The sequence below is a fragment of the Eriocheir sinensis genome, chromosome 65 (assembly GCF_024679095.1).
Source record: "Eriocheir sinensis breed Jianghai 21 chromosome 65, ASM2467909v1, whole genome shotgun sequence".
NCBI lineage: Eukaryota > Metazoa > Arthropoda > Malacostraca > Decapoda > Varunidae > Eriocheir > Eriocheir sinensis.
In genome coordinates, this window is record NC_066573.1 from 2,512,167 (window position 1) to 2,537,441 (window position 25,275).

The window sequence follows — 25,275 nt, forward strand, 5'->3', positions numbered from 1 at the left end:
TTACTGTAATAATACATGTAGTCTTTCTGGGCACATATTCTTTACTACACTCCTCTATTATTGTATTTATATATTGTATGTATAATAATTTCATATAAATTTACAGAAGTGTGTATCTCATCGAACATCAAGTCTGGGACAGTGAAAAATGTTGTGGATCACCATCTTGGTTTGTGGAGGAAAGAAAACCACCCCCTTGTGATCTGTGTAAGTCTTGAATACCTAAAGGGGGCTTCGTGGTGCAGTGGTTAGCACACTCAGCTCACAACCGAGAGAGCCCGGGTTCGATTCCCGGGCAGAGTGGAAAGATTTGGGCAGCTTTCCGATACCCTACGCCCCTGTCCACCAAGCAGTGAATGGGTACCAGATATTAATCAGGGGTTGTGTCCCGTCTACTGGGATCTGTTCCCTTCTCCTATAATTCCTTCCCCTTCTGTCTCTCTCCAGCATATGACCACAGATGTTGCACCGACTAAATGAAACTTTCCAACTTGAATGCCTAATGCAAATATGTGTGCTTGTGGATCTTACTTTTTTCTTTTCTTTATAGGAGACTCTAAGAATTGAATGAAAAAAATCAATGTAAAAGATTTTTTTTTTTTTTTTTTTTTTTATTTTTTTTTTTTTTTACATCAAAGGAGACAGCTCAAGGGCACACAAAAAAGAAAATAATAATAAAAAAAGCCAGTTACTCACTGCTCCCAAAAAAGAATCAAAAGAGGTGGCCGAAAGAAAGGTCAATTTCAGGAGGAGAGGTGTCCTGATACCCTCCTTTTGAAAGAGTTCAAGTCGTAGGCAGGAGGAAATACAGATGAAGGAAGATTGTTCCAGCGTTTACCAGCGTGAGGGATGAAAGAGTGAAGATGCTGGTTAACTCTTGCATGAAGGGTTTGGACAGTATAGGGATGAGCATGAGTAGAAAGTCGTGTGCAGCAGAGCCGTGGGAGGGGGGGAGGCATGCAGTTAGCAAGTTCAGAAGAGCAGTCAGCGTGGGAATATTGATAGAAGATAGAAAGAGAGGCAACATCGTGGTGGAATTTAAGAGGTAGAAGACTATCAGTAGGAGGAGGAGAGCTGATGAGATGAAGAGCCTTAGACTCCACTCTGTCCAGAAGAGCTGTGTGAGTGGAGGCCCCCCACACATGAGATGCATACTCCATACGAGGGCGGACAAGGCCCCTGTATATGGATAGCAGCTGCGCGGGGGAGAAGAACTGGCGGAGATGATATTTGGAAGATTGTGTCGAGTTGATAGATGGAGAAATTAAGTTTTTGAGGCATTGAAGGACACAAGGTTCCTTCTGCCCCAATCGGAAATGATAGCAAGGTCTGAGGTTAAGCGTTCTGCAGCCTCCAGTCTGGAGTTGTGTACTTCCTGTTGAGAGGGTCTTCTATTGAAAGAAGTTGAATAATGCAGAGTGGAGTCGTCGGCGTATGAGTGGACAGGACAGTTTGTTATGGAAAGAAGATCATTGATGAATAACAGGAAGAGAGTGGGTGATAGGACAGAGCCCTGTGGAATGCCATTGTTGATAGGTATAGGGGAAGAGCAGGAAATTGGAGATAAAGGAACAGAGAGAGGGATAGAATCTGAAAGAGGGCAGTTTAGAAAGCAAAGACTGGTGCCAGACTCTATCGAAGGCTTTCGATATGTCTAGTGCAACAGAGAAAGTTTCACCGAAATGGCTAAGAATATGCTATGTGAATAGAGGAACATTCCAAAAGAGAATAACCTACATAGTCTTTTTATCTGAAAGGCACATATCAATATTTTATCTTTCATTGTGTACAGTATAAACTAACCTGAGGTTGTTTGCTTTGTTACAGACAGATGATAAAGGTGTGTTTTCCACCTCCCTGAGTGAAGAGTTTTCCCTTTGTGCTCAGGTAAGCAGTCTGATCCAAGCACTGATTGATTCATTAGCACTGATTTGGTAAAGTAAACACACATTACTGAGGCTAACACCTATAAGTTTAGAGTTATGACCAGTGTGCTCCTCTTCTCATTACTATTTTTATTTATTTTTATATATTTTTTTTTATACATGCTGCCTATAGTGGCGGTATAACCCACTCTTATTTCCCTCTATTTCCCTGCTATTTCTAATGATGGCCTCTTAATGCTTTACTTGTACCTTCTAACAGGTTGTTATAAATTTCATTAGTCCAACTTGCTGTGTGTGGGGACACATGTTACCATTATTCACCACATTTCAACTGTAATATAACACTTAAAATTTCCGTATTATCTGGTCCTGTTCTCACTTTTAACACTTTTAACCCGGTGGCAGCGACGGGCCAAATTTGTGCCATGATATAAACCCCCAAAAATAGATGATACATAAACTGATCACAAATACTTTGATATATATTATGAAATGGTTTGTGTGAGTGATGATTTTTTCTCATTTTTCTCACTTAGAGGGACCATTAAGAAATATGATCCCCGCTGCTACCGGGTTTAGTCTGTTTTGACCAATATCATCACCCCTCCACCACTCTTCCCAATTCTGTCTTTTCTATATACGTTACAATTGCACTGTTGTTGCACTGTGTGTTTGAGGTCATGACTAGACTATGGTGGCTGGTTATGAAGTGTAGGCTAAGAATTATAGGGTGGTGATTTGGCAAAAAATAATGTTTTGAGAAAGTAACATAATCATTGCATTAGTTTGTAATCATTAGAATGTTTAAGCTTTCACAACATATTACTTCTTTAGTATTCTGTGACAGTGATGATCATGATGATTCAACTATCATAAAATTTTACCACACATTCTCCTCTATTTCAGACATTTAGCCTCTCAGAAAGTGACCTGCATGAACTGTGTCTGGGTGGTGTGGACGCTGCCTTCCTCCCTCAGAAGGAGAAAGAGAAACTAAGGCAGGAGGTGCAGAAGGAGCTGGATTCTCTGAAGGGAAAGTTAGTTTCAAGGTAAATTACATGTTGTTATATATCCCAGGGGTGTGGAGTCGGAGTTAAAATTTTAAAGTTGCGACTCCGACTCCGACTCCCATGCACCTCCCCCTCTATTGCATTTTTTTTTTTTTTTTTTTTATTTATTTATTTTTTTTTTTTTTTTTTAGATGCTGCCCGTAGCACCGGTAGACTCTCTTGAGGTCCTTTTTCTTACATGTATTTACGTACAAATTACATGTATAGACAACATCTGCATAGATAACGTAAAAGAAAAAAACTTCACAACTACATTACACGATGAATGATTACGTTAAGGAGTCGGAGGTATTTTTACCCACTCCAACTCCGGACAAAAGTAGCCGACTCCACCGACTCCAACTCCACACCCCTGATATTTCCTGTTGGTTATCTTGGAAATCTACATGGCAAAGTTGTAGAACGGGTAGTAGAAACTCCATATAATGGACATCTAGGGTAAGAATATGTGATACATAAAGGAATTTGATAATCTTAAGGGGCTATTACACTGGGCAAATTTTCTGTGGATATTCAGTCACACCACGATTTCTGCTAGCGTGGTTCTCATTTGTTTCTTGTTATTGCTGCTGATGATGATGGTGAGTAATACCGTCGTCCTTCTGTGAAATCTACCGTAGCTTTGGAAGATTGTGGACACGTCAGAAAACCACAGAAATATGAAAACCATGCCAGTGGAAATCGTGGTTTGACTGAAAATCCACGGAAAATTTGCCCATTGTAATAGCCCCTTTAGATGCTAGATTGCCATGTGGATAGGTATATGGTCACATATAACTGAACTACCTCTGTGAGCCTTCAAATATACTCTTTCTTTAGACTGAAATGAAACTCCTAAATCATTTGTATTCTTATCCTTCCTATGTAAAAAAATTATGCTGTCTTTTAGTATGGCTTTGTTTATTATTAGAAACTGATTGTGTTAATATTACATGTTTGATGCACAAAAACATCTTTAGGCATTCATTCTAATAAGACATTTTTATTTTTATTTATTTTATTGAACATGTTACTATATAAGATATAATTCTATACAAGAAAATAAGAATTGAACAGTATTTTACAAGACTTCTTTGTTAATAGCAACAGCACACTTGTAAAGACTTAGTTGCCAGAGAGGTAAAAATTGCATTGATTGGCAGTGTCTCCATCACCAGGGCACAGCACCTGCAGGGGAGAAGTACTTGTAATTAATCTTTTTCAATGCATCACAGTCAGTAGAAAGCATGTATGCATGAATGTGCACAACACACACACAAAGAGAGAGGGGACCTAATAGCATTGTGCAGAATACAAGAGGGAATGGAGAAATTGGACAGGGAAGACCTAGTGGTACGTGACAGAAGTGTGACAAGAGGCAATGGTAAGAAATTGAAGAAGAGCGACTGTAGGAGAGACATCAAGAAATACATTTTTCCATACAGAAGCATAACAACATGGAACGGACTTGACGAGGAGACTGTGTGTGCAAAAACAATTCATGAATTTAAAGCCAAACTGGATAATAAGCGTTATGGAGACAGGACAGCACGAGCCTAGTACGGCTCTTTTCCTGTATTTCACAACTAGGTAAATACACACACACACACACACACACGCGTGGAGGCTGGAGGGTGAGTCAAGGGAGAAGATAATGTGCTAACACTTATTGATGCTACTAAAGTCTGTTTCATTAGGAAATTACAGGTGGCCACACCCTTCATTTTTCTCAATTTTGATTAGCCTAGTGGTAGTTAACCCCTAAAGGACAGCTGACATTAATTCCCGCTCGGGCGGAGAAATGCGAGAGAGGCGGGGTGTGGGAATTCCTGTCATTCGCTTTCCCACAAAGATTTGTACTTCCCAACATCATATCTCCCCCATGCTTCAACCAAGGGACTTCTAGTTTCTTTCATCAGGTAAATGAAAGATTGGTGGTGTTAAAGCACTATAAACTATTGTGCATTTGTCTGAATCTGCCAAAAAGGGCATTGCTGAAAAACAACTATTTCGCCAAATTTTATCAATGTGGCAAACGCTCTGCGAGCAGAAAATCGCCCTCTAGCCCGTCCTTTAGGGGTTAATCATTATGCTGGAATCTATTAGTTTGATTCAGCCTGTGCCCAAGAAGTGCTCTCTCCAGTGTAATGGTCTTAGTTTTATAATAATATCTGGAGTACTATGATGCTTACCCATGTTTTCTAAGCAACATTGCCATTCTTGGGTCATTTACCTATAACTTTCATTCTATAAAAAAAAATTTTTTTTTTTTTTTTTTTTTTTTACACCTTGTGATGAATTGAAAAACATTTTTTACAGTAAAAATGTTTATACAGAAGGCATGCCTACTATGCAACTGTATGGGCGGCACACAAGCTCGCATAGTAGAGATTCGCGGAGTAGGAATATGTGTTCTTATGGGAAAAACAGTATATGGGTGGCACTGCCCTGACTGACTTATCTTTTATGTACCACTGCCTCCCTCGCCAAGTGCCGCACGGCCACACCCTCACTGCAGGACACCAAAAAGGTGCACATACATATATACACATATACTATATATGACGTAAACTGGAAATGATGCCGTACAAAGTCTTGGAATGACTGGCAACAAAGTACCAAGGATGAGGTTGTGGCGGCAAGGCGGTGGGGCAGGTAAACAAAGAAAAGAGTGAAGTGCGCCATGTGTTTTCCAGTGCCTTTACATATGTTATTGTGCTTACTCTACATTTTAATATGCTTGTTTCTTAATTCCTGTTTTATTTTGTTTGAATGACTGGAGCGTCATCACAGAGTGGTGATGGAGGCAAGGCAGCACCAACAGCACAGTCTGCAAAGAAACTAAAGCATGAGGTATGCCATACACATTCCACAGTGTCCTGGGGCTTCGTGGTGCAGTGGTTAGCATACTCAGCTCACAACCGAGAGAGCCCGGGTTCGATTCCCGGGTGGAGTGGAAATGGGCGCTTTTCCGATACCCTACGCCCCTGTCCCCAGCAGTGAATGTGTACCAGGTATTAATCGGGGGTTGTGTCCCGTCTCCTGGGATCTGTTCCCTTCTCCTATAATTCCTTCCCCTCCTGTCTCTCTCTCCACAGATGTTGCGCCGACTAAACAAAACTTTCCTTCATTGCTTGTTTCTGTTTCCTTCTGTTTTGTTTTGTCTGACTGACTGGAGTATCAGTGTGATGCAGTGGTGGCAGTGAGGCAGCAAAGGTGGCACCATTTGTAAACAAACAAAAGTATGAGGTGAGTCACGAGCATTCTACAATGCCTTTCCACTTGTTTTTGTGTTTATTCTGTATTTTCAAGGCTTACTTCTGTTTTTGTGTCTTGTTTTGTTTGATTGACTGGAGTGATGGTATGAGTGCCGAATATGATAGGTCCTTCATTCCTTGCCTCCACCTCGCGTACTATGGGTTCAACTCACGCACTTTGAGTTTGTGGGTTATACTTTCTGTATTTATATTCCGGTTAACAGTATGCTTATGGCTATTATTTTTATCTAATCGTGGTTCGTGACACCTTAAGTGCTAGAAATGAGGCGCCACGCACAGAAGGGGCTCAACTGTCATATTACAGTTTCAAGTAAATCAGGGTTAAAGTTGGGTAACTGCTTCAAACTTAATTTATGCTTAAAATGCCAATATTAATATATGACTTGAAAGCTTTTGAAGAGTACTTTAATGTTGTTACATTACTTTTATATTATATAGTTCTTTATATTGAAAATTTCACTTTTTTACACACACACACAAATAAGCCAACATTAACAAATAAGTAATACATGAAATAATGTTACAAAATAATAGGTATATAATGTAAATATATTGTGTAAATTTCATGAATTCATTGTGATTTTTTTTTATGAATATTTCAATTTACATTTTTATTTATGACATGAAAAATGTACAGCACTCAGATTTTTTGGTGTGAACATAGAGACCATTACAACTATTTTAAATTTTGCTGACTACTGGTCAACCTGGGTAAGTTATTTTAGCTTTTAACACGGTAACACCGACGGGCTAAATTTGTGCCATGATATTAACCCCCAAAAATAGATGATACATAATCTGATCACAAATGCATTAATATATATTATGAAATGGTTTGTGTGGGTGATGATTTTTTCTCATTTTTCTCGCTAAGAGGGACCATTAAGAAACATGATCCTCGCTGCTACCAGGTTAAGATGATACACCAGCATTTACTATAATTTATAAATTTGGATGTTTTCCATTTCACTCACCTTTCCCAGTGGCCTGCTATATGCGGCCAGCCTCCTTCAACTTGGCAATGAGAGTATCCACATCCTCCACTTTGATGCCAGCCTCCCTAGTGGGTGGGTCTGCCACCTCCACCACATCAAAGTGAGGGGCTGTGTCCACCCCAAGATCAGCAGCCTTCATCTTGGCAATCTTCTTCTTTTTGGCTTTCTGAGGAAGTATAAAGAGAATTTAAACTTCTGGCTATAGGTAAAAGTAAGGTAAAGTTGGGGGCATACACTGTAGCAGCACGTGGCCTCAGTGCTCATCTCTGTAACATTGGCCCTTGAGCCTGTGGTGGGAGGGAGCCCATTACCCCGGGACACAGAGCCAGTGTGACATCCGGGTTACCACAGTTTACCTTCCCCAGCTTTCCCCAGGTACCCATTAATCGACCAGCCCAAGAGGGAGGATGAACAGCTGGGTGAGCTGCACGCCGACTGCCCTGGCCAAGATTCAAACCTGGGCCCGTGGAGTAGAAGCCAGGCATGCTGACCACTAGACCATGGAGGCGTATAGAAATATCAATATAAAGAAAGACGCAACTGAAAACATTCTAAAGTCGCAGCACCTGAGTATGGTGTGCATTATCATGTTCTGGCAACCTACTTAATATATGATAGCCTCCACATAAGAATTAGTTGTCAGTATCGATAGTTTATAGGCAGCAATGATGAAAACTATATTTCCAACACCCTGCTCCCCCGCGGAAACTTCCCTCAAGGGGGTGGCCGCGGCAGAAGTGTCTCCATCTCCCTGTTCTGGCACTCCCTCTCAGCACAATCAATCCTGCTACTTCCAACTCTCTCGCCCCAATGCTCACTCACCCTATTGATCCACTTCACAGGTGGTTTTCCCCTGACACCTCCTCCTCAATCCTTCCCTCACATTCTTCATAAATTCATCCTCCCCCATTCTCATCACATGTCCAAACCATCTCAACGCACCCCGCTTCACTCACCCAACCTCTCCACACTCCACGCCTTTCACTGTCACACCCATGCCAAACCGCTTGTACACGCTTTGATTACTTTCTCCATCGCATCCTGAAACACCACATGCACCTCTTATATAACTCATTTTCACTGCACATAAAGTCAAGCCTTTGTTTATGAGTTTAATTCGTTCTGGAATTTTGCTCGCACACCAAAACACTCGTAAACCAAAACGAATTTTCACATTGAAATCAATGTAAATCCTATTAATGCGTCCCATTATCTAAAAAAAATATTTATATAAAAATCATTTTACATTTTATTTTTTACAGAATTAAAGTAATTTTACCAACAAATAGCATTGATAAATAATATGAAACACAAATCAATATCTTACAGTTGTTACTGAGACTCCCGCAACCGCTAGCTACGCTCAAGGTGTAGGCTTCGCCCTGCGGTTTAGCAGCCGCAATTTCCCTATTCTCGAGGCACCAAAACTACATTCGACCACCAACGTAAGGTTAACCTGAAGTATTGTCTGAGATGGAGGGTGAACGGGAGTCAGTCACGTCCAGAAGGGCATACAAACTGCCGAGGATCGCCCCACCGTTTTCTTCTTTGCAACACCATCCCTTTTACCTATCTTTCTGGGGGACATTACTAAAGCACAAAGAACTCACTCTGTAGTGCTGAAAACATGACACGAGCGCACGGATGCTATTTCTACGGGTTTACAATGCAGACTGAGACTAGAGCCATCATCTGGCGGTCAAGAATTACCCTAGACCAAGCGCTGGTGTCATGCTCGTTGCCCACGTCTGATAGAACTATATGACGCCAGCAGCATCAACGTCATTATGGGGTTAATAGCTTACCATGATGTTGGGCAAGGTGGCATATCTTGGTTCATTGAGGCGGAGATCAGCAGAAACAACCGCTGGCAGCTTAACCTTGATAGTCTCCAGACCACCATCCACCTCCCTCACCACCTGTAGCTCTCCATCAGTCTTCTCTATCTGGAATAATGGGTTTCTAAGGTCACAAATATAGATTCAAAACATCAAAGCCAACTGTTATGATTTCATTATTTACTTATGTTACGTGTGACATTACATTTAACCGCTTGACTGCAGATTTCCAACAGTCAGACCTCACCAAGCTACAGGAATGGAACAAAAAGTGGCTGCTACAATTCAATGAAGAAAAATGTAAAGTCCTGCACCTTGGGAGGGGATATCCAGCACACCAATACCACATGGGAAACACTCTGCTATCCACCACAGAGGCAGAGAAAGACCTGGGAGTGTATGTTACCAGGCTACCAGTGAAGGGATATCCAGCACACCAATACTACATGGGAAACACTCCACTATCCACCACAGAGGCAGAGAAAGACATGGGAGTGTATGTTACCAGGCTACCAGTGAAGGGATATCCAGCACACCAATACTACATGGGAAACACTCCGCTATCCACCACAGAGGCAGAGAAAGACCCGGGAGTGTATGTTACCAGGCTACCAGTGAAGGGATATCCAGCACACCAATACCACATGGGAAACACTCCACTATCCGACACAGAGGCAGAGAAAGACCTGGGAGTGTATGTTACCAGGCTACCAGTGAAGGGATATCCAGTACACCAATACCACATGGGAAACACTCCACCATCCACCACAGAGGCAGAGAAAGACATGGGAGTGTATGTTACCAGGCTACCAGTGAAGGGATATCCAGCACACCAATACCACATGGGAAACACTCCACTATCCGACACAGAGGCAGAGAAAGACCTGGGAGTGTATGTTACCAGGCTACCAGTGAAGGGATATCCAGTACACCAATACCACATGGGAAACACTCCACTATCCGACACAGAGGCAGAGAAAGACCTGGGAGTGTATGTTACCAGGCTACCAGTGAAGGGATATCCAGCACACCAATACCACATGGGAAACACTCCGCTATCCACCACAGAGGCAGAGAAAGACATGGGAGTATATGTTACCGGGCTACCAGTAAAAGCCAAATCCGTGCCAATCGCAGCGGATGGGTTAAAGAAAATGAGATGAACCACAGGAGAAATGAAATGCTTGATGTATGACATACTGAAAATAAGATAAGCATGAATTAGAAACAATATCATCATCACCATCACCAGTTTACCCATTCTTCATAGCCAGGGTTGGTCAAAACACACACACACACACACACACACACACACACACACACCTCGCATTACCCTTGCCACCACCTCCTCCCGCCGCCTGACACACCTCCCCCACCCATTTCACTTGGCATCACAACAAACTTACCCCCATCAGTGTGCCGTGTACTGACCACTACAAATCAACCTGGTAGCAGCGACGGGCCAAATTTGTGGCTTTACCGTGTAGCAGCGACGGGCCAAATTTGTGGCTTTACCGTGTAGCAGTGACGGGCCAACTTTGTGCCATGATATAAACCCCAAAAAATAGATGATACATAAACTGATCACAAATGCTTTGATATATATTATGAAATGGTTTGTGTGAGGGGTGATTTTTTCTCGCTTAGAGGGACCATTAACCCGGTAGCAGTGGTGATCATGTTTCTTAATGGTCCCTCTAAGCGAGAAAAAAGAGAAAAAATCACCTCTCACACAAACCATTTCATAATATATATCGAAGAATTTGTGATCAGTTTATGCATCATCTATTTTGGGGGGTTTATATCATGGCACAAATTTGGCCCGTCGCTGCTACCGGGTTAAGAAACATGATCCCCGCTGCTACTGGGTTAAGTGCAGTGCCAGCAATAGTTTGGTTGATAAACAATGTGCAGCAGTGATAGCCCCGGCAACCCAAACAGCCGGAGTGTGGATTAGCACTTCGCCACTATCCTCTCTGCCCCCATCCCCTTATGTCTCCATTTTCAGCATTCCCCTACCCTCCCAAACCATCTCCCTTTCTCCCTTTTTTTTTGTTAGTACAGCTTGAGAATCCTTTATCCGAAATTCCAAAATCCGTAAGTTTTTTTAATGCTGACATGACTCGTCACAAATGGAAAAAGTAAAGTTTTGTTTAGTCGGTGCAACATCCGTGGTCATATGCCGGAGAGAGACAGGAGGGGAAGGAATAATAGGAGAAGGGAACACATCCCAGGTGACGGGACACAACCCTCGATTAATACCTGGTACCCATTCACTGCTGGGTGGACAGGGGTGTAGGGTATCAGAAAAGCTGCCCAAATTTTTCCACTCTGCCCAGGAATTGAACCCGGGCTCTCTCGGTTGTGAGCCAAGTGTGCTAACCACTGCACCACGAAGCCACATACAGCTGTTGTGTACTACTCAGGGTTGCCAGGTCCGCGGTTTACCCGCCCAATTGGGTGGGTAAACCTACTGCTGCGTCGACACCTTGGGCATAAAAACATCTGCCCGCCACCACCCCGGGTTTTGGGCGGCTTTTGGGATGGGATTGGGCAAGAACACAGTGCACGACCTGGACACTCTGGTGCTGCTATACGTTAGTATCAGTCGTCACAGTAACACCTTTGCTCATTACTCACTGTGATTACCACATGTTGTGTGCTCTGTGGTGTAAAGATATTGTTGAAAATGTCAAAAGGGCCTGCATATTCCAAAATCCGAAAAAAATCCAACATCCACAACACTTTCAATCCATGGGATTTCGGATAAGGGATTCTCAATCTGTAAAGCCTTGTATTAGTTTTTAGATTCAGTATCTGTAAGTTTTCAGCCTAATGGCTGCAAAATCATAATAAACCTTTTATAATTATTATTATTATTACACACACACACACACACACACACACACACACACTGTTTGCAGACGATGCACCTGTTTGCAGACGATGCAAAACTGCTAAGACATATAAGAAACAGTAAAGACTGCGAAATTCTGTAAGAAGACTTAAACAAGATTTGGAAATGGAGTATGGAATGGGAGATGAAATTCAATGTGAAGAAATGTCATGTTATGGAAATGGGAAAAGTGAAGGAAGACCAAAATGGACATATAAAATGGGAGATGGTGAAATATTAAAGAAAGTACATGGAGAGAGATCTGGGAGTAATAATGCAAGATAATAAACAGCCAGAGAGTCATGTTAATCGGATATTCAGTGATGTGTATAACATGGTGAGAAATATAGGAATAGCATTCCATTACATGGATAAGGATATGATGAAAAAATTAATTACCACTATGATCAGACCAAAATTGGAATATGCGGAGGCAGTGTGGTCTCCCCATAAGAAGAAACACATAAAGAAACAAGAAAGAATACAAAGGATGGCAACAAAAATGGTTCCAGATTGACATGCGAGGAAAGACTAAAGGAAATGGACTTACCAACACTAGAATAAAGAAGAGAAAGGGGAGACCTAATACAAATCTATAAATTATTGAGCAAAATGGAAGTAGATAACAAGGGGTTACTACTAAAAGAAGGAATTACCACCAGGAATACAAGAAGACATAGTAAAAAATTGAGGAAAGGAGGATGCTTGAGAGACATAAAGAAATATAGTTTCCCACAAAGAAATATAGAGGTTTGGAACAGACTAAGTAAGGATATAGTATCGGCAAAGAGTGTGCAAAGTTTTAAAGAAAAGTTGGACAAATACAGATACGGAGACAGGTAAAGTTGGAAAGTTTCGTTTAGTCGGCGCAACATCTGTGGTCATATACTGGAGAGAGACAGAAGGGGGAAGGAATTATAGGAGAAGGGAACAGATCCCAGGAAACGGGACACAACTCCCGATTAATACCTGGTACCCATTCACTGCTGAGTGGACAGGGGCGTAGGGTATCGGAAAAGCCGCCCAAATTTTTCCACTCCGCCCGGGAATCGAATCCGGGCTCTCTTGGTTGTGAGCCGAGTGTGCTAACCACTGTACAGAGACAGGACCACACATGCGTAACCCCAGGTCCTGTAAAACTACAACTACGTAAATACACACCTTGGAGGCAAAGGTTGCTTGGGGCCAATCCAGGAGGGCAGCTGTCATCTGGGCTGTGGCATTGGCGTCATCATCAATGGCCTGCTTACCAAGTATCACCAGGTCTGCCTTCTCCTGCTCCACCAGCTTGGCCATGATCTTGGCCACATGTAATGGCTCCAGTTTTTCCACCTCCTTGGCTGGGACCTCCACATGGATTCCCCTGTCAGCACCCATGGCCAAAGCTGTGCGAATGGTCTCCTAAGGGTGAGAGGGAGAGGAAAAGATAGAAAAGAGGGTCAAGTGTACTCATGCCCAGCCTCATATTTTTCATACGATCATTTTTTTTGTGTCGGTGATATTCAACTCCAACCTGTGATTTTTGTATCTGAATTTCTTTATGATGTTGCCCATCCACTGACTTGAATGTTTTTTCCTGAAAATGATTATCAATGCTATCATTATTACTATTACTAGCTACTACCAATAGTAAAAATAGTCTTACCTGAGCTTGGGTTGGGCCACAAGACACCACCACCACCTCTTGTGCTATCTTCTTTTCCTTTAGGCGCACCGCCTCCTCCACAGCTATCTCGTCAAAGGGGTTCATTGAGTGCTTCACCCCATCTGTCACCACCCCCAGCTTGTCTGGCCTCACTCGGATCTGTGGTAGGTTCGGTGGAGGTGTGAGGTGGGTATATCATCAGACAGCTCATAGACAAGGAGGAAATTGATAATATAAGTTTAGAAACAGAAAGAAAAAAAAAGTTGGAAAGTTTCATTTAGTCGGCGCAACATCTGTGGTCATATGCCGGAGAGAGACAAAAGAGGAAGGAATTATAGAAGGGAACAGATCCCAGGAGACGGGACACAACCCCCGATTAATACCTGGTACCCACTCACTGCTGGGTAGACAGGGGCATAGGGTATTGGAAAAGCCACCCAAATTTTTCCACTCCGCCCGGGAATCGAACTCAGGCTCTCTCGGTTGTGAGCCGAGTGTGCTAACCACTGCACCACGAAGCCCCAACAGGAAGAGAAACCTAGGCCCATGGAGGTAGGATAGAAGGGGATGCCTTCAGACAGAAAAGTGAGGCCCGCTAAGTCAACTGGCAGCCGTGTTGGTATTGCTAGAGAGCATGTGACCGCACCCTGTCCTGACCGTACTGCCCTTTGATGACCCCACACTGTGCTCTCTGCTTTATGCCCTCACAGCAGCATTCATTCATTCATGCATCATACCAGCTTCCTGCTGGATTAACCTGTTTACTTGTGTGACATTTCTCCCACTGGATTAACCTGTTTACTTGTGTGATATTTCTCCCACTGGATTAACCTGTTTACTTGTGTGCAATTCCTGCATAAAAATGCCAGTCTCCTGTGCTGCATATGTTTGAACAGCAAGATTCATCAAAGCACAACATCAAGCAGCAGCCAGTGAACAGTTACGTTTATATCCCCATTGCTTCCCATCTCTCAAAGTGCTTCAACAAAATTGTTCTATATTTTGCTGGTTCATCATGAACAGCCTTAGCAAATCTTTGCATTGCAAGGCCTGTATTGATGATGCTTGCCAGATGCAAATGAGAGCCCGATCTACTCTCATCAATCTCATAAGCAAAGGAAGATTAATATATCCTACAGATGATGTAATTGACATGTTACTTGTGAAAAATTTTAATGAAATTATATTCTATAAAAAAGCACTACATTTTACACTGAAAAGAGTGAGTTTCCATGAAGTGATAAGTGCAATGTTACTGACTTACATAATTACCTGAATCTACCTGAACCTGAGAGAGAGAGAGAGAGAGAGAGAGAGAGAGAGAGAGAGAGAGAGAGAGAGAGAGAGGTATAAGCATAAACTCACAAAATTTCCTCAAGCACTTTTGTAACTTTTCCAGATATAATAACTATTTCCATGTGAAAAACCATCATACCCACAAATGATGTATGTCTCTGAAATAGACACTCGTGCTAGTAAATAATAGCCAAAACCACTTATATAAACAGGTACAATTTTATGAAGGTACTATACAGGTGTGCCTCGCTGACACGAACAGGCAGACTTAATAGTAGTTATTGGTAATTGTGGAGATTCACTATGCGCCTCCAAAATACGATATTATGCCTCCATATTATACTTGAGGGACGAAATACATGTCGCGCGTAGTGAATCTCCACAATTACCTGTTTATTCCCCATCTCAGCAATCTTATCACTAGGGTACAAGAGATGCTGCTCCTTCACATTAGCACATAAGGTTAACTCTAACCACCTAAATCCCGCCATACCCAGGCACTCACCTTCACGGCATAGTCGATGACTCTCTTGACGCCCACCAGCACCCGGAGCGACATCGTGAAGGCGGTGGAGTAGAGATATGGAGAGACACCGGAGACCTGCTGCCTATCTTCAGCAGCCTACGCCAGCCTTCTCGTCCCCGGTAGGGGTGGGCAGGTACCGGTACCAGTACCGATACTAACGGTACCAGCTTAATGGTACGGTACCGGTACCAGATTGCTCGGCACTGATACCAGATTGCTCGGATTTATTTATTAGATTTATTGGATAATTCTTTATGTCCGATTCTTTCTTTTTTTTAGGTTGCTAATATATATTGTTATTGTTATTAGACTGTGATCAAGTACATCCATAACAACTATACATGCTATTTTTTATCGAAAAAATAAAGATCACTTCATTCAGAGAGAGATGTTGTTGTTGTTGATTTGTCCTCCTAGGGGAGGGCATGGGCTGGTGGGCCCGTCAGAGGATGTCGTCAGTTTTCAGCTTATCGAGGAGGTGGGAATTTTGCCACCACCTCTGCCAGGGTGGAGTCTTGGGTGAGGCTCACTCGCATTGCTGCTGTCTGGGGAGTCGTGCCGTCAGGTGGAGCCAGTACGTGCAGGGTGGCTCCAACTCACTCACTACCTTATTGCTGTCGCACATATTTTTGATGTGTTGTAATGTTCTGAACTTTCATTGCTTTCGGCATTTATTTACTTAAGTCAGACTCGCCGCTCACACACAGATGGGGCGTGAGGTGAGCGGCGAGTCTGACTTGAGTAAATAAATGCCGAAGCGAATGAACGCCGTCACGGCGCGGCTTATGTTCGGAGGCGATTTTGACCCTATGCATATTTTTACCTCGGGACGTACCACACACCATCAGAAGCAGAAAAGCATGCAGATTCAGGATCTGGGCTTATAAAAGTGATGCGACGAAAACCAGCTGAGTACTAAGGAGTTGAAGGGAAATAAGTGCAAGAACATGTTTACTCCATCCTTCACTTAACTCTGATTTTCGTATGTGTACTTTTACATTATTGTTACAAATTTATGCTAGTGTGATGCATAATTTTCTCAAGAAGATGATGGTGGTCTTAGGTTTTCGTAAAAATGAATGTTGGGGTCAGGAAACAGGGTGGGAGTGAGGTGTGTGAAGTCGTCGGTTTGGGCAGACACCAAGGATGGGGCGGGGCCGAGCGTGAAGGCTATAGGAGTTGCCAGCGAGTGATTTCCTCCCGCCTGTATGACTATACCTTCTCTATACTTGCCTTGGGCAAACCCGAGTCTGAGGCGGCGGATGGAGGCGAGGATGGTGTAGAGAGAGAGAGAGATAGTGTGTGTGTGTGTGTGACACACACACACACTCTCTCTCTCTCTTGAATGAAGTGAATATTTTTTTCGAAAAAAAAATAGCATGTATACGTAGTTATTATATGGATGTACTCATAGTCTAATAACAGTTTATACCTCACAGGGAAGTCAGGTCAACAGGTAATTACCCGCGATGGATGACAGACAGGCTAAAAACTGAAATAGGAAGGAAAAGAGGACTATATATGTTAGAATTAAAAGGGGGGAAACTCACCTAAGGGATAGTTACAACGATTTAACTAGAGCAGTAAAGAAATGCACACGTATGGCAAAACGTAATTATGAGATTAGAATTGCCAGGGAAGCAAAGACCAATCCAAAGGGCTTCTTTCAGCTTTATAAGACCAAGGTTAGGGATAAGATAGGGCCGCTTAAGTCAGGAGAAACACTGATTGATAGTGATGAGGAAATGAGCGAGGCATTAAATAGATATTTCTTAACTGTATTTACCAAAGAAAGATTAGATGATATACCTCAGGGAGAACAGATCTACAGGGGAGAAGAGGTAGAAGAATTAACCGGCATCAACATAAGTAGGGAGCTCGTGATTAGATATAGATAGATAGACTTAGTCACTAAGGCGCCAGGGCCAGATTAACTTTTCCCCAGGGTAATAAAGGAATGCGAAACTGAAATAAGTGGGCAGTTAACAGAAGTATTTAGGAAGTCACTAGACACAGGGGTGGTGCCTGCTTCATGGAGGCAGGCACACGTTATTCCAATATTTAAGAAGGGAGACAAATCTTCTATGGAGAACTATAGGCCGCTTAGTTTGACGTCTGCAGTTATAGGTAAAATGATTGAGTCAATAATGGCTGATAGTATTAGGGACCATATAGACAGACATAATTTAATTCACGACTCACAGCATGGATTTACTAAAGGAAAGTCGTGCCTCACTAATCTTATATCCTTTTACAATAGAGTATACGAGGCAGCTGACAATGATGAGAGCTATGATGTGGTTTATCTTGATTTTAGTAAGGCCTTCGATAAGGTACCTCACCAGAGACTGTTAAGTAAAGTCAGGGCTCATGGGATAAGAGGGAAGGTATTTGATTGGATCAAGGCGTGGATTAGCGACAGGAAACAGAGGGTTACCATTAATGGTAAAAATCCGAATGGGGTAATGTTACCAGTGGGGTTCCTCAAGGTTCAGTTTTAGGCCCGCTTCTGTTCATTATCTCCATCAATGACATAGGTAAATTTGCAGATGACACCAAAATAGGACGCACTATTAGGACATGGGAGGATGCTAGAGCACTGCAGAAGGATCTCAACAAACTGTCAGCTTGGTCAGAGAAATGGCAGATGAATTTTAACATCACCAAGTGAAGTGTACTTAGTGTAGGAACACGCAACCCATTACACGGGTATAGTTTAGACTCCACAGCGATAGGCAGGTCTGAGTGTGAAAGGGATTTGGGAGTGTTAGTGAACTCTGACCTAAAACTAAAGAAGCAATGTATTAGTGCAAGGAATAGGGCTAACAGGGTATTAGGCTTTATTAACAGGATGATAACCAACAGGAGTGCAGAAGTCATCCTCAGACTCTATTTAGCATTAGTTAGGCCACATTTAGATTATGCTGTCCAGTTTTGGTGCCCACACTACAGAATGAACATCAACTTGCTAGAATCAGTTCAGAGGAGGATGACCAAGATGATTCAGGGACTGAGGAACCTCCCATATCAAAATACGCTGAAACATCTAAACTTACATTCACTAGAGAGATGAAGAGTGCGGGGAGATCTGATAGAAGTATTCAAATGGGTCAAGGGTTACAACAAAGGCGATATAAGTAAAGTACTGAAAATTAGCCAGCAGGATAGAACTCGCAGTAATGGATTTAAATTAGAAAAGTATAGATTTAGGAGAGATATAGGCAAGCATTGGTTTAGTAATAGGGTGGTGGGGGAATGGAATAGACTAAGCAATCACATAGTTAGTGCAGGGACGATAGCTTGTTTTAAGAGTAGACTGGATAGCTACATGGACGAGGACGACAGGTGGCAGTGAGGTGTGGGTGCAGTAAGGTGACGGGGTACTGGATGCGTGCCTAGTACCGCCGGTATAACGAGGATCAAGCCTCTACCTGTAACTACACCTCACCCATCGAGAGTAGTGGGGGGGATTCTGGAGCTGCCCTGTGTAGGCCACCCGGCCTCTTGCAGTTTCCCTATGTTCTTATGTTCTTATGAAAGGGGAACCATGGACCTAGGGGAGTGAGGTGTGCTAGGGGGGAGAAAGGTGGAGGGGTGACAGAGAGCGGTGTAGATAGAGAGGGCTCGAGTGATGAATGGTGTGTGAGCGCGGAAGGCCTGAGGCTGGAACCTCTCTCCTTCCTTCCCTCTCCTCTTAGCAGCTCACCACGCCTTGAAACACGTACCAAGGAGGACGAGTCAGCCACAGTGGTGTTGATGAAGACCAACATGACGTTTATACAATTAGGCGTCATGTTGTATACGTGTACCTCTTCATCCCTACACACTGCCAGACTCCCGTGGTTCAATGTTAATTATCTTTCAACATTGTATAGATGAACCCCATTATATGTGCGGAAGAAGGGGGTATTTTCCAAGGCAAGGGATCGCGGCATGCAGAGCGGTTGGACACTTTATGGCTCTCCTCCATTCTACTCTGTCTTCTGCCCGATGCTCATCCAATCCCGTCAGTGCCAAGTCTTCCTGTGTACACCTTCTCCACGTTTTCCTAGGTCTATCAACTGGTCTCCTTCCTTCTACCTCCATTCTACTCTGTCTTCTGCCCGATGCTCATCCAATCCCATCAGTGCCAAGTCTTCCTGTATACACCTCCACGTTCTCCTAGGTCTACCAACTGGTCTCCTTCCTTCTACCTCCATATTCTGCTCTGTCTTCTGCCTGATGCTCATCCAATCCCATCAGTGTCAAGTCTTCCTGTATACACCTCAACGTTCTCCTTGGTCTACCAACTGGTCTCCTTCCTTCTACCTCCATATTCTGCTCTGTCTTCTGCCTGATGCTCATCCAATCCCATCAGTGTCAAGTCTTCCTGTATACACCTTCTCCACGTTCTCCTAGGTCTACCAACTGGTCTCCTTCCTTCTACCTCCATATTCTGCTCTGTCTTCTGCCTGATGCTCATCCAATCCCATCAGTGTCAAGTCTTCCTGTATACACCTTCTCCACATTCTCCTAGGTCTACCAACTGGTCTCCTTCTTTATACCTCCACTCTCTCCAAAACTCCCAGCACTGTGTCCTTCCCTGCTCTCTTCACGTGTCCAAACCATCGGAGTCTTTCCCTTCTGAGAACTGTTTCCAGGTCCTTTACTTCACATCTGTTAGCTACATCTGCACTGGACGCCCTGTCTTGCCACCTGATCCCCGCCATTTATGTAGAGAGAGAGAGAGAGAGAGAGAGAGAGAGAGAGAGAGAGAGAGAGAGAGAGAGAGAGAGAGAGAGAGAGAGAGAGAGAGAGAGAGAGAGAGAGAGAGAGAGAGAGAGAGAGAGAGAGAGAGTAGAAAGAGAAAAAATAAAAGAAAGAAAAGGGAAGAAAAAAATAAAATAGAAAAGTAAAAGCATTAAGAAAAAGAAGTGAAAGAAAACAAAACTTTGAAATGAAAAAAATGAAAAGATAAAAATCCTGAAAATGAAGGAAAAGAATGAAGGAAAAAGAAAAGAAATAGAAGGAAAAAATAAAAAATAAAATGCAGGAAAAGAGGAAAAAGAAACCAGAAAAGGAAGAAAAAACACCAAGCCTTTCTCAAGTTGAAGAATTTATTACAAAGACTAAATAACTGTTTGTGTGTGTACATATGTACGTACATCTGTATGTCTGTTTACACATAATAATAATAATAGGTGCTGGACACACACACACACATGCATAACACATCGAGCAGCACCTCATGGGAAGTGTATTTTCATGTGGTGAGCAATATCCGCCTTGGTCTTGAAAAGTTTCTTACAAACATCACACTTGAACTCTCTCAGGCCAGAGTGTCTGAAGATGTGTATGTTCAACACAGATATAGAAATGAACCTCCTGCCACACTCTTGGCATTCATGAGGTCTTTCACCAGTGTGTATAAGGGTGTGTGTGTTGAGGGCATTCTTATGGATGAACTTTTTGCCACACTCTTGGCACTCATGAGGTCTTTCACCAGTGTGTGTAAGGGTGTGTCTGTTGAGGGCACTCTTATCACTGAACTTTTTGCCACACTCTTGGCATTCATGAGGTCTTTCACCAGTATGTGTAAGGGTGTGTCTGTTGAGGTGACTATTCCTACTGAACTTTTTGCCACACTCACGGCATTCATGAGGTCTTTCACCAGTGTGTGTAAGGGCGTGTGTGTTAAGGGTACTCTTATCACTGAACTTTTTGCCACACTCTTGGCATTCATGAGGCCTCTCACCAGTGTGTGTAAGGGTGTGTGTGTTGAGGGTACTCTTCCAACTGAACTTTTTGCCACACTCTTGGCATTCATGAGGCCTTTCACCAGTGTGTGCAAGGGTGTGTGTGTTGAGGGCACTCTTCCTACTGAACTTTTTGCCACACTCTTGGCATTCATGAGGTCTTTCACCAGTGTGTGTAAGGGTGTGTGTGTTGAGGGCACTCTTCCAACTGAACTTTTTGCCACACTCATGGCATTCATGAGGTCTTTCTTCAGAGTGTGTGGGTGTGCTTGGTGAGGTCAGCCTTCCCAGGGAGTCTTTTCCCACACTCTTGGCACTCATGGTTTCCTTCAGCAGTGTGTGCAAGGCTGTGTCTGGTGGACCTGTTCTGTCTCACTCAAATTTTCCCTTTCCTTTATGGCTGGTGGTGCCAGCAGCAAGGTGGTGGTGGTGGCTCTCCTGGTCACCCCTGACCCTCACAGCAGAGACAGTCTGCTCCTGCTGGCCCCGGGCACTCCGGCTGCTGCCCGGCCTAGCATCCTCCACTGGAACAGAGGCCAGCGGCAGCCAGGATGCAGGGAGCGCTGAGCACAGCACCGCCTCAGACCCTCACTTCTGCATAGCACCGGCGGGGCTGTGGGGACAAAGATCACATCCTCATAGAAACAGTATTCAAAATAAAAAGCAGCGGCAAATTCCTAAAATGTAAGACAAAGCACATATATATCAGTTACCTACTGCTGTCAGCCACAATACTGTGAAAACTGCACCAAATAAACTGAGGTAAAACAGACCCAGAGTAATGGGTAAATGTTCAAAGAGTTGCCCATCTCAAAATTTGATACACTGGCTATTTATTTATTTTTCATTTGGAGATAGTTTTTTTCTAAAAAGCGACTTATTGCAATTTCATCATCCACCGCCACAGCCGCAAAATAGCTCGCAGAGGGTTTAGGGTGGGGGAACATTTAAACTATCCCAACCGAACTTTACAACCTAACAGCTAACGGAGGGGCTTCGCCCCCCTCGACCCCCCTTCTAACCAGTATAGGTGACTTATTTCTGCGAGGAGGTATTTCTCGCAACACCGGCTGCCCGTCGCCAGAGCAGTCAAATATGGCGCGCGTAAACAGTGGTACGTAGCCATAATTATTTCGTAAAACTAGAGAAGTACAACAGTAGTAGTAGAACACCGTAGAATTAATCTAACCTTACCAGGTGAGTGTGGGCCAAATTACTGAGAGTCGTACGCTATCCCTCTAACGCCCTGGGCCCACAAAAACGCAGCCCACAAAAAAAAAAACTAACTTTTAAAAAATTGGTAGCAGCATTTCTATCAATTTGCGATGCATATATATGGGGTTCAAAATGCATGGAATAATGAGATCTAACCCATGGTTAGGGTGAGAAGTACTGCAGTGAGATGGGCAACTCTCTGAACATATATTGAGTAATGAGCTATCTGCCCTCGACACCTTGGAGGCACCGCGCAGCAGGCAGCTGAAGGGCACCTTGTAAAGACCTTCAGGGAAAGGGAAACTGCAAACCAAGAAGGGGCAGAACCACACGAGCGAACAGACACCAAGGAGAGAACACAACTGCAAGGGTACCCAAGGGGTGGACGGCTGTCTGGGCGGGACAAGTGCATGGGTGGGTGAGGCCGCGCCCGCGTGTCGGGATACATGGATACATGAAATGAACATGAGCCAAACACCTCGTACTGACCCCCTGAACACGCCCAGTCACTGCTCCTCCCCAGCGGTGAGAGCTTTCTTCTTCTTTTGACCTGTAACGCTTTGTATCGCTTCCTATATATATATATATATATATATATCCTCCTCCTCTCGTTCCTCCCTTCGTCTTATTCACTTACTCACACTTTCCTTTCCAGTATTACGTCACTTCTTCTTCTTGGGTGTTTTATGGGGCTAGTTAGGCTGTGGGGCCACAGCCTCTAGAGCCCCATCAGTGGTAGTTGTTATCAGGTGTTGTTTTTCGTGTTGGCCGTCCTGTTACCAGGGTGGGTGGGAGTAGTCCCGACATAGGCAGCCCTGTGTACAAGACTGCTGGGCGCCATTTTTGGCCCTTTGAGCACCGCGCCAACTTTGAAATGAGGTAATAAAAACATAATTTTACCTATTTTGGAAGTGGATTCGGCTGCTTTTTAATGTAACAGTGCCTTGCTGACTGACTAGCCTTCGGCTGTAGCAATATGCCACAGAGGGGATACAAAGTGTATTAATTAACTGCACAGCCGCTGAGAAGACAGAGGTCAGTCGTCTTGGGAGGAAACTCGGTTATGACAGCAAGACGCACACACTGCCATTGTGTGTGTCTTGCTGTCATAACCGCCCTCCCTTTGCACTGTCTATGGAAATCATTGTGAGAGAAACACAGCTACAAGGGCGAAACTATCGTTCACCTCAGGTCCAGCCATTGAAGCTGATGAAGGAAGCTGTGGCCCTTATGGCCAAAATTATTCGGTCTGATCTCTCCCACAGGGCTCTAGCTGTTATTACAGACTCACAATGGATATTTCAGTCTCATCAAGGCCACAGTCTAATAGACTGGATGTGTTACAAGAGTTTAGATGAACAGAAGCTAGCTTTTGGTGAGCCATACCTGTCTTGGTAAAACTCTAAATCACACCCAACTCACTCTAAAAAGTTAAAACTCACTATTTTCTATATATTGTATTTGCTAATCATCACTCTGGTAACCATTTCCATTATTATTACTAATTTCTGAGATTTTAAAATGCGGGGAAATATTACTATTTCAGCGGCGATAGGTTAGGTTACTATTTGCTCATGTGAAGGGTCTTCAGCTAGAAGCTCCTCTAGGTTGGGTTATAAGTCCATCTTTATTAATAGCCTAATTTATATGGTTGTACAGTCTTCATTTTCATTGGTACCAATGTCATTATATTATGTTGACATTTTCCTACAATATTCTCTAAACCTATTTTGACCCTCAAGCAAAATTAAACACGTTTACATGGCCTTAGTATTTTACTGTATTATTTTTAAATCAACAATAAGTGTTTCAATTAAATTTAATTAAATTAAATGTTATTGAACTCATTGATAACTTATCTTCACAATACCTTGGAATCGCACAAAATGTATTGCAGCAACTACATCCTAGTGTGTGTGTGTGTGTGTGTGTGTGTGTGTGTGTGTGTGTGTGTGTGTGTGTGTGTTGAAAGATAGCAGCCCGGCGAGTAGTGGAATCAGTGACCCCTCACGGCCTCACCCCCAGATAATTAGTTTACACTAATTTTCTCTCCATATGCTGAAGTTTACTGCAAGCAGGTAACGGTGTCGTGCCGTTCATGGGTACTCTTTTTAATTAATTATGTAGGTTCATTATACCTCAAAGTAGAATAAATTGTTGATCATTTAAACCACAGAGAAAAATTAGTAGTTTATTCACCCAGTCTTATGAGGCATCATTATCGCACACAGGATCATCACCTGCCCAAGTTACTTGAGGTACATAAGAACATAAGAACACAGGGAAACTGCAAGAGGCCGGGTGGCCTACACAGGGCAGCTCCAGAATGCCCCCCACTACTCACGGTGGGTGAGGTGTAGTTCCTTAGTTCACCTGATGGTGAACTAAGGGTCATAGGACAGGGTCCACTTATTAGACGTTAGCTTACGTATCTTACATCACTAATTACATTTGTAAATACCAAGAATACAGGTTAACATCAACACCTTAAACTAACATGCACGCATGGCAATAAGTAGCACCAACATAACTGTTTCCACCCACACGGGGAAACACAGACTCCACCATTCCACACCTTAATTAAGTCCTAACTAAAACTAGTGAGTGTTTGCGCTTATCCATTGTTACCCCTGAGAACGATACACATACCACCCTTTTGGCCTTCTTCCTTCCTCTCTTCACACACCCTGCCACAGGCAATCCCCCACAACGCAGCTTCAAAAGTGTTTACTGCTGCATGTTGGCCTTGGTCTGGGCGACGCCCAGCTTCCCATCTGTCAGGCTTGCCTTTGGCGCACCTGAAAGGGGCGATGTCGCTCGTGAGAATCCAGTCTCAGTTATAGTATTATAGCCAAAGTCAGCGCCCTGCCCTCACTAGAGTCAGCGCCCTGCCCTCACTCCGAGAGGTCAAACCGC

At 43.3% G+C, this 25,275-nt stretch overlaps 3 protein-coding genes and 1 long non-coding RNA gene across 5 annotated transcripts in view; 2 read left to right on the top strand and 2 right to left on the bottom strand.

Moving 5' to 3' along the window:
* Nucleotides 1–4,075, top strand: part of LOC126987506 (adenosine deaminase-like protein) — a 23,770-nt gene extending 19,695 nt beyond the window's left edge. The window contains exons 7-10 of one of the 2 annotated variants that reach the window (XM_050844493.1): nt 107–207; nt 1,828–1,887; nt 2,793–2,935; nt 3,088–4,075. In XM_050844493.1, coding sequence (XP_050700450.1) covers nt 107–207; nt 1,828–1,887; nt 2,793–2,935; nt 3,088–3,100 — 317 coding nt within the window. In that variant the 3' untranslated portion in view covers nt 3,101–4,075. The other variant, XM_050844494.1, reaches the window with a different exon arrangement.
* Nucleotides 1–25,275, top strand: part of LOC126987505 (uncharacterized) — a 90,542-nt gene that overhangs the window by 10,390 nt on the left and 54,877 nt on the right. The gene's annotated exons all lie outside the window — the stretch shown is intronic.
* Nucleotides 3,933–15,556, bottom strand: LOC126987509 (electron transfer flavoprotein subunit beta-like). The gene is made up of 6 exons (XM_050844502.1): nt 15,389–15,556; nt 13,588–13,746; nt 13,104–13,343; nt 9,014–9,154; nt 7,188–7,374; nt 3,933–4,123 (listed from the first exon to the last, which is right to left on the bottom strand). Exons 1-5 carry the CDS (start codon nt 15,440–15,442, stop codon nt 7,204–7,206), a joined length of 765 nt encoding a protein of 254 aa, XP_050700459.1. The 5' UTR covers nt 15,443–15,556; the 3' UTR covers nt 3,933–4,123; nt 7,188–7,203.
* On the bottom strand, nt 21,464–25,118 carry LOC126987510 (uncharacterized). The gene is made up of 2 exons (XR_007740962.1): nt 25,009–25,118; nt 21,464–21,757 (listed from the first exon to the last, which is right to left on the bottom strand). It is a non-coding gene; the product is annotated as an uncharacterized LOC126987510 (long non-coding RNA).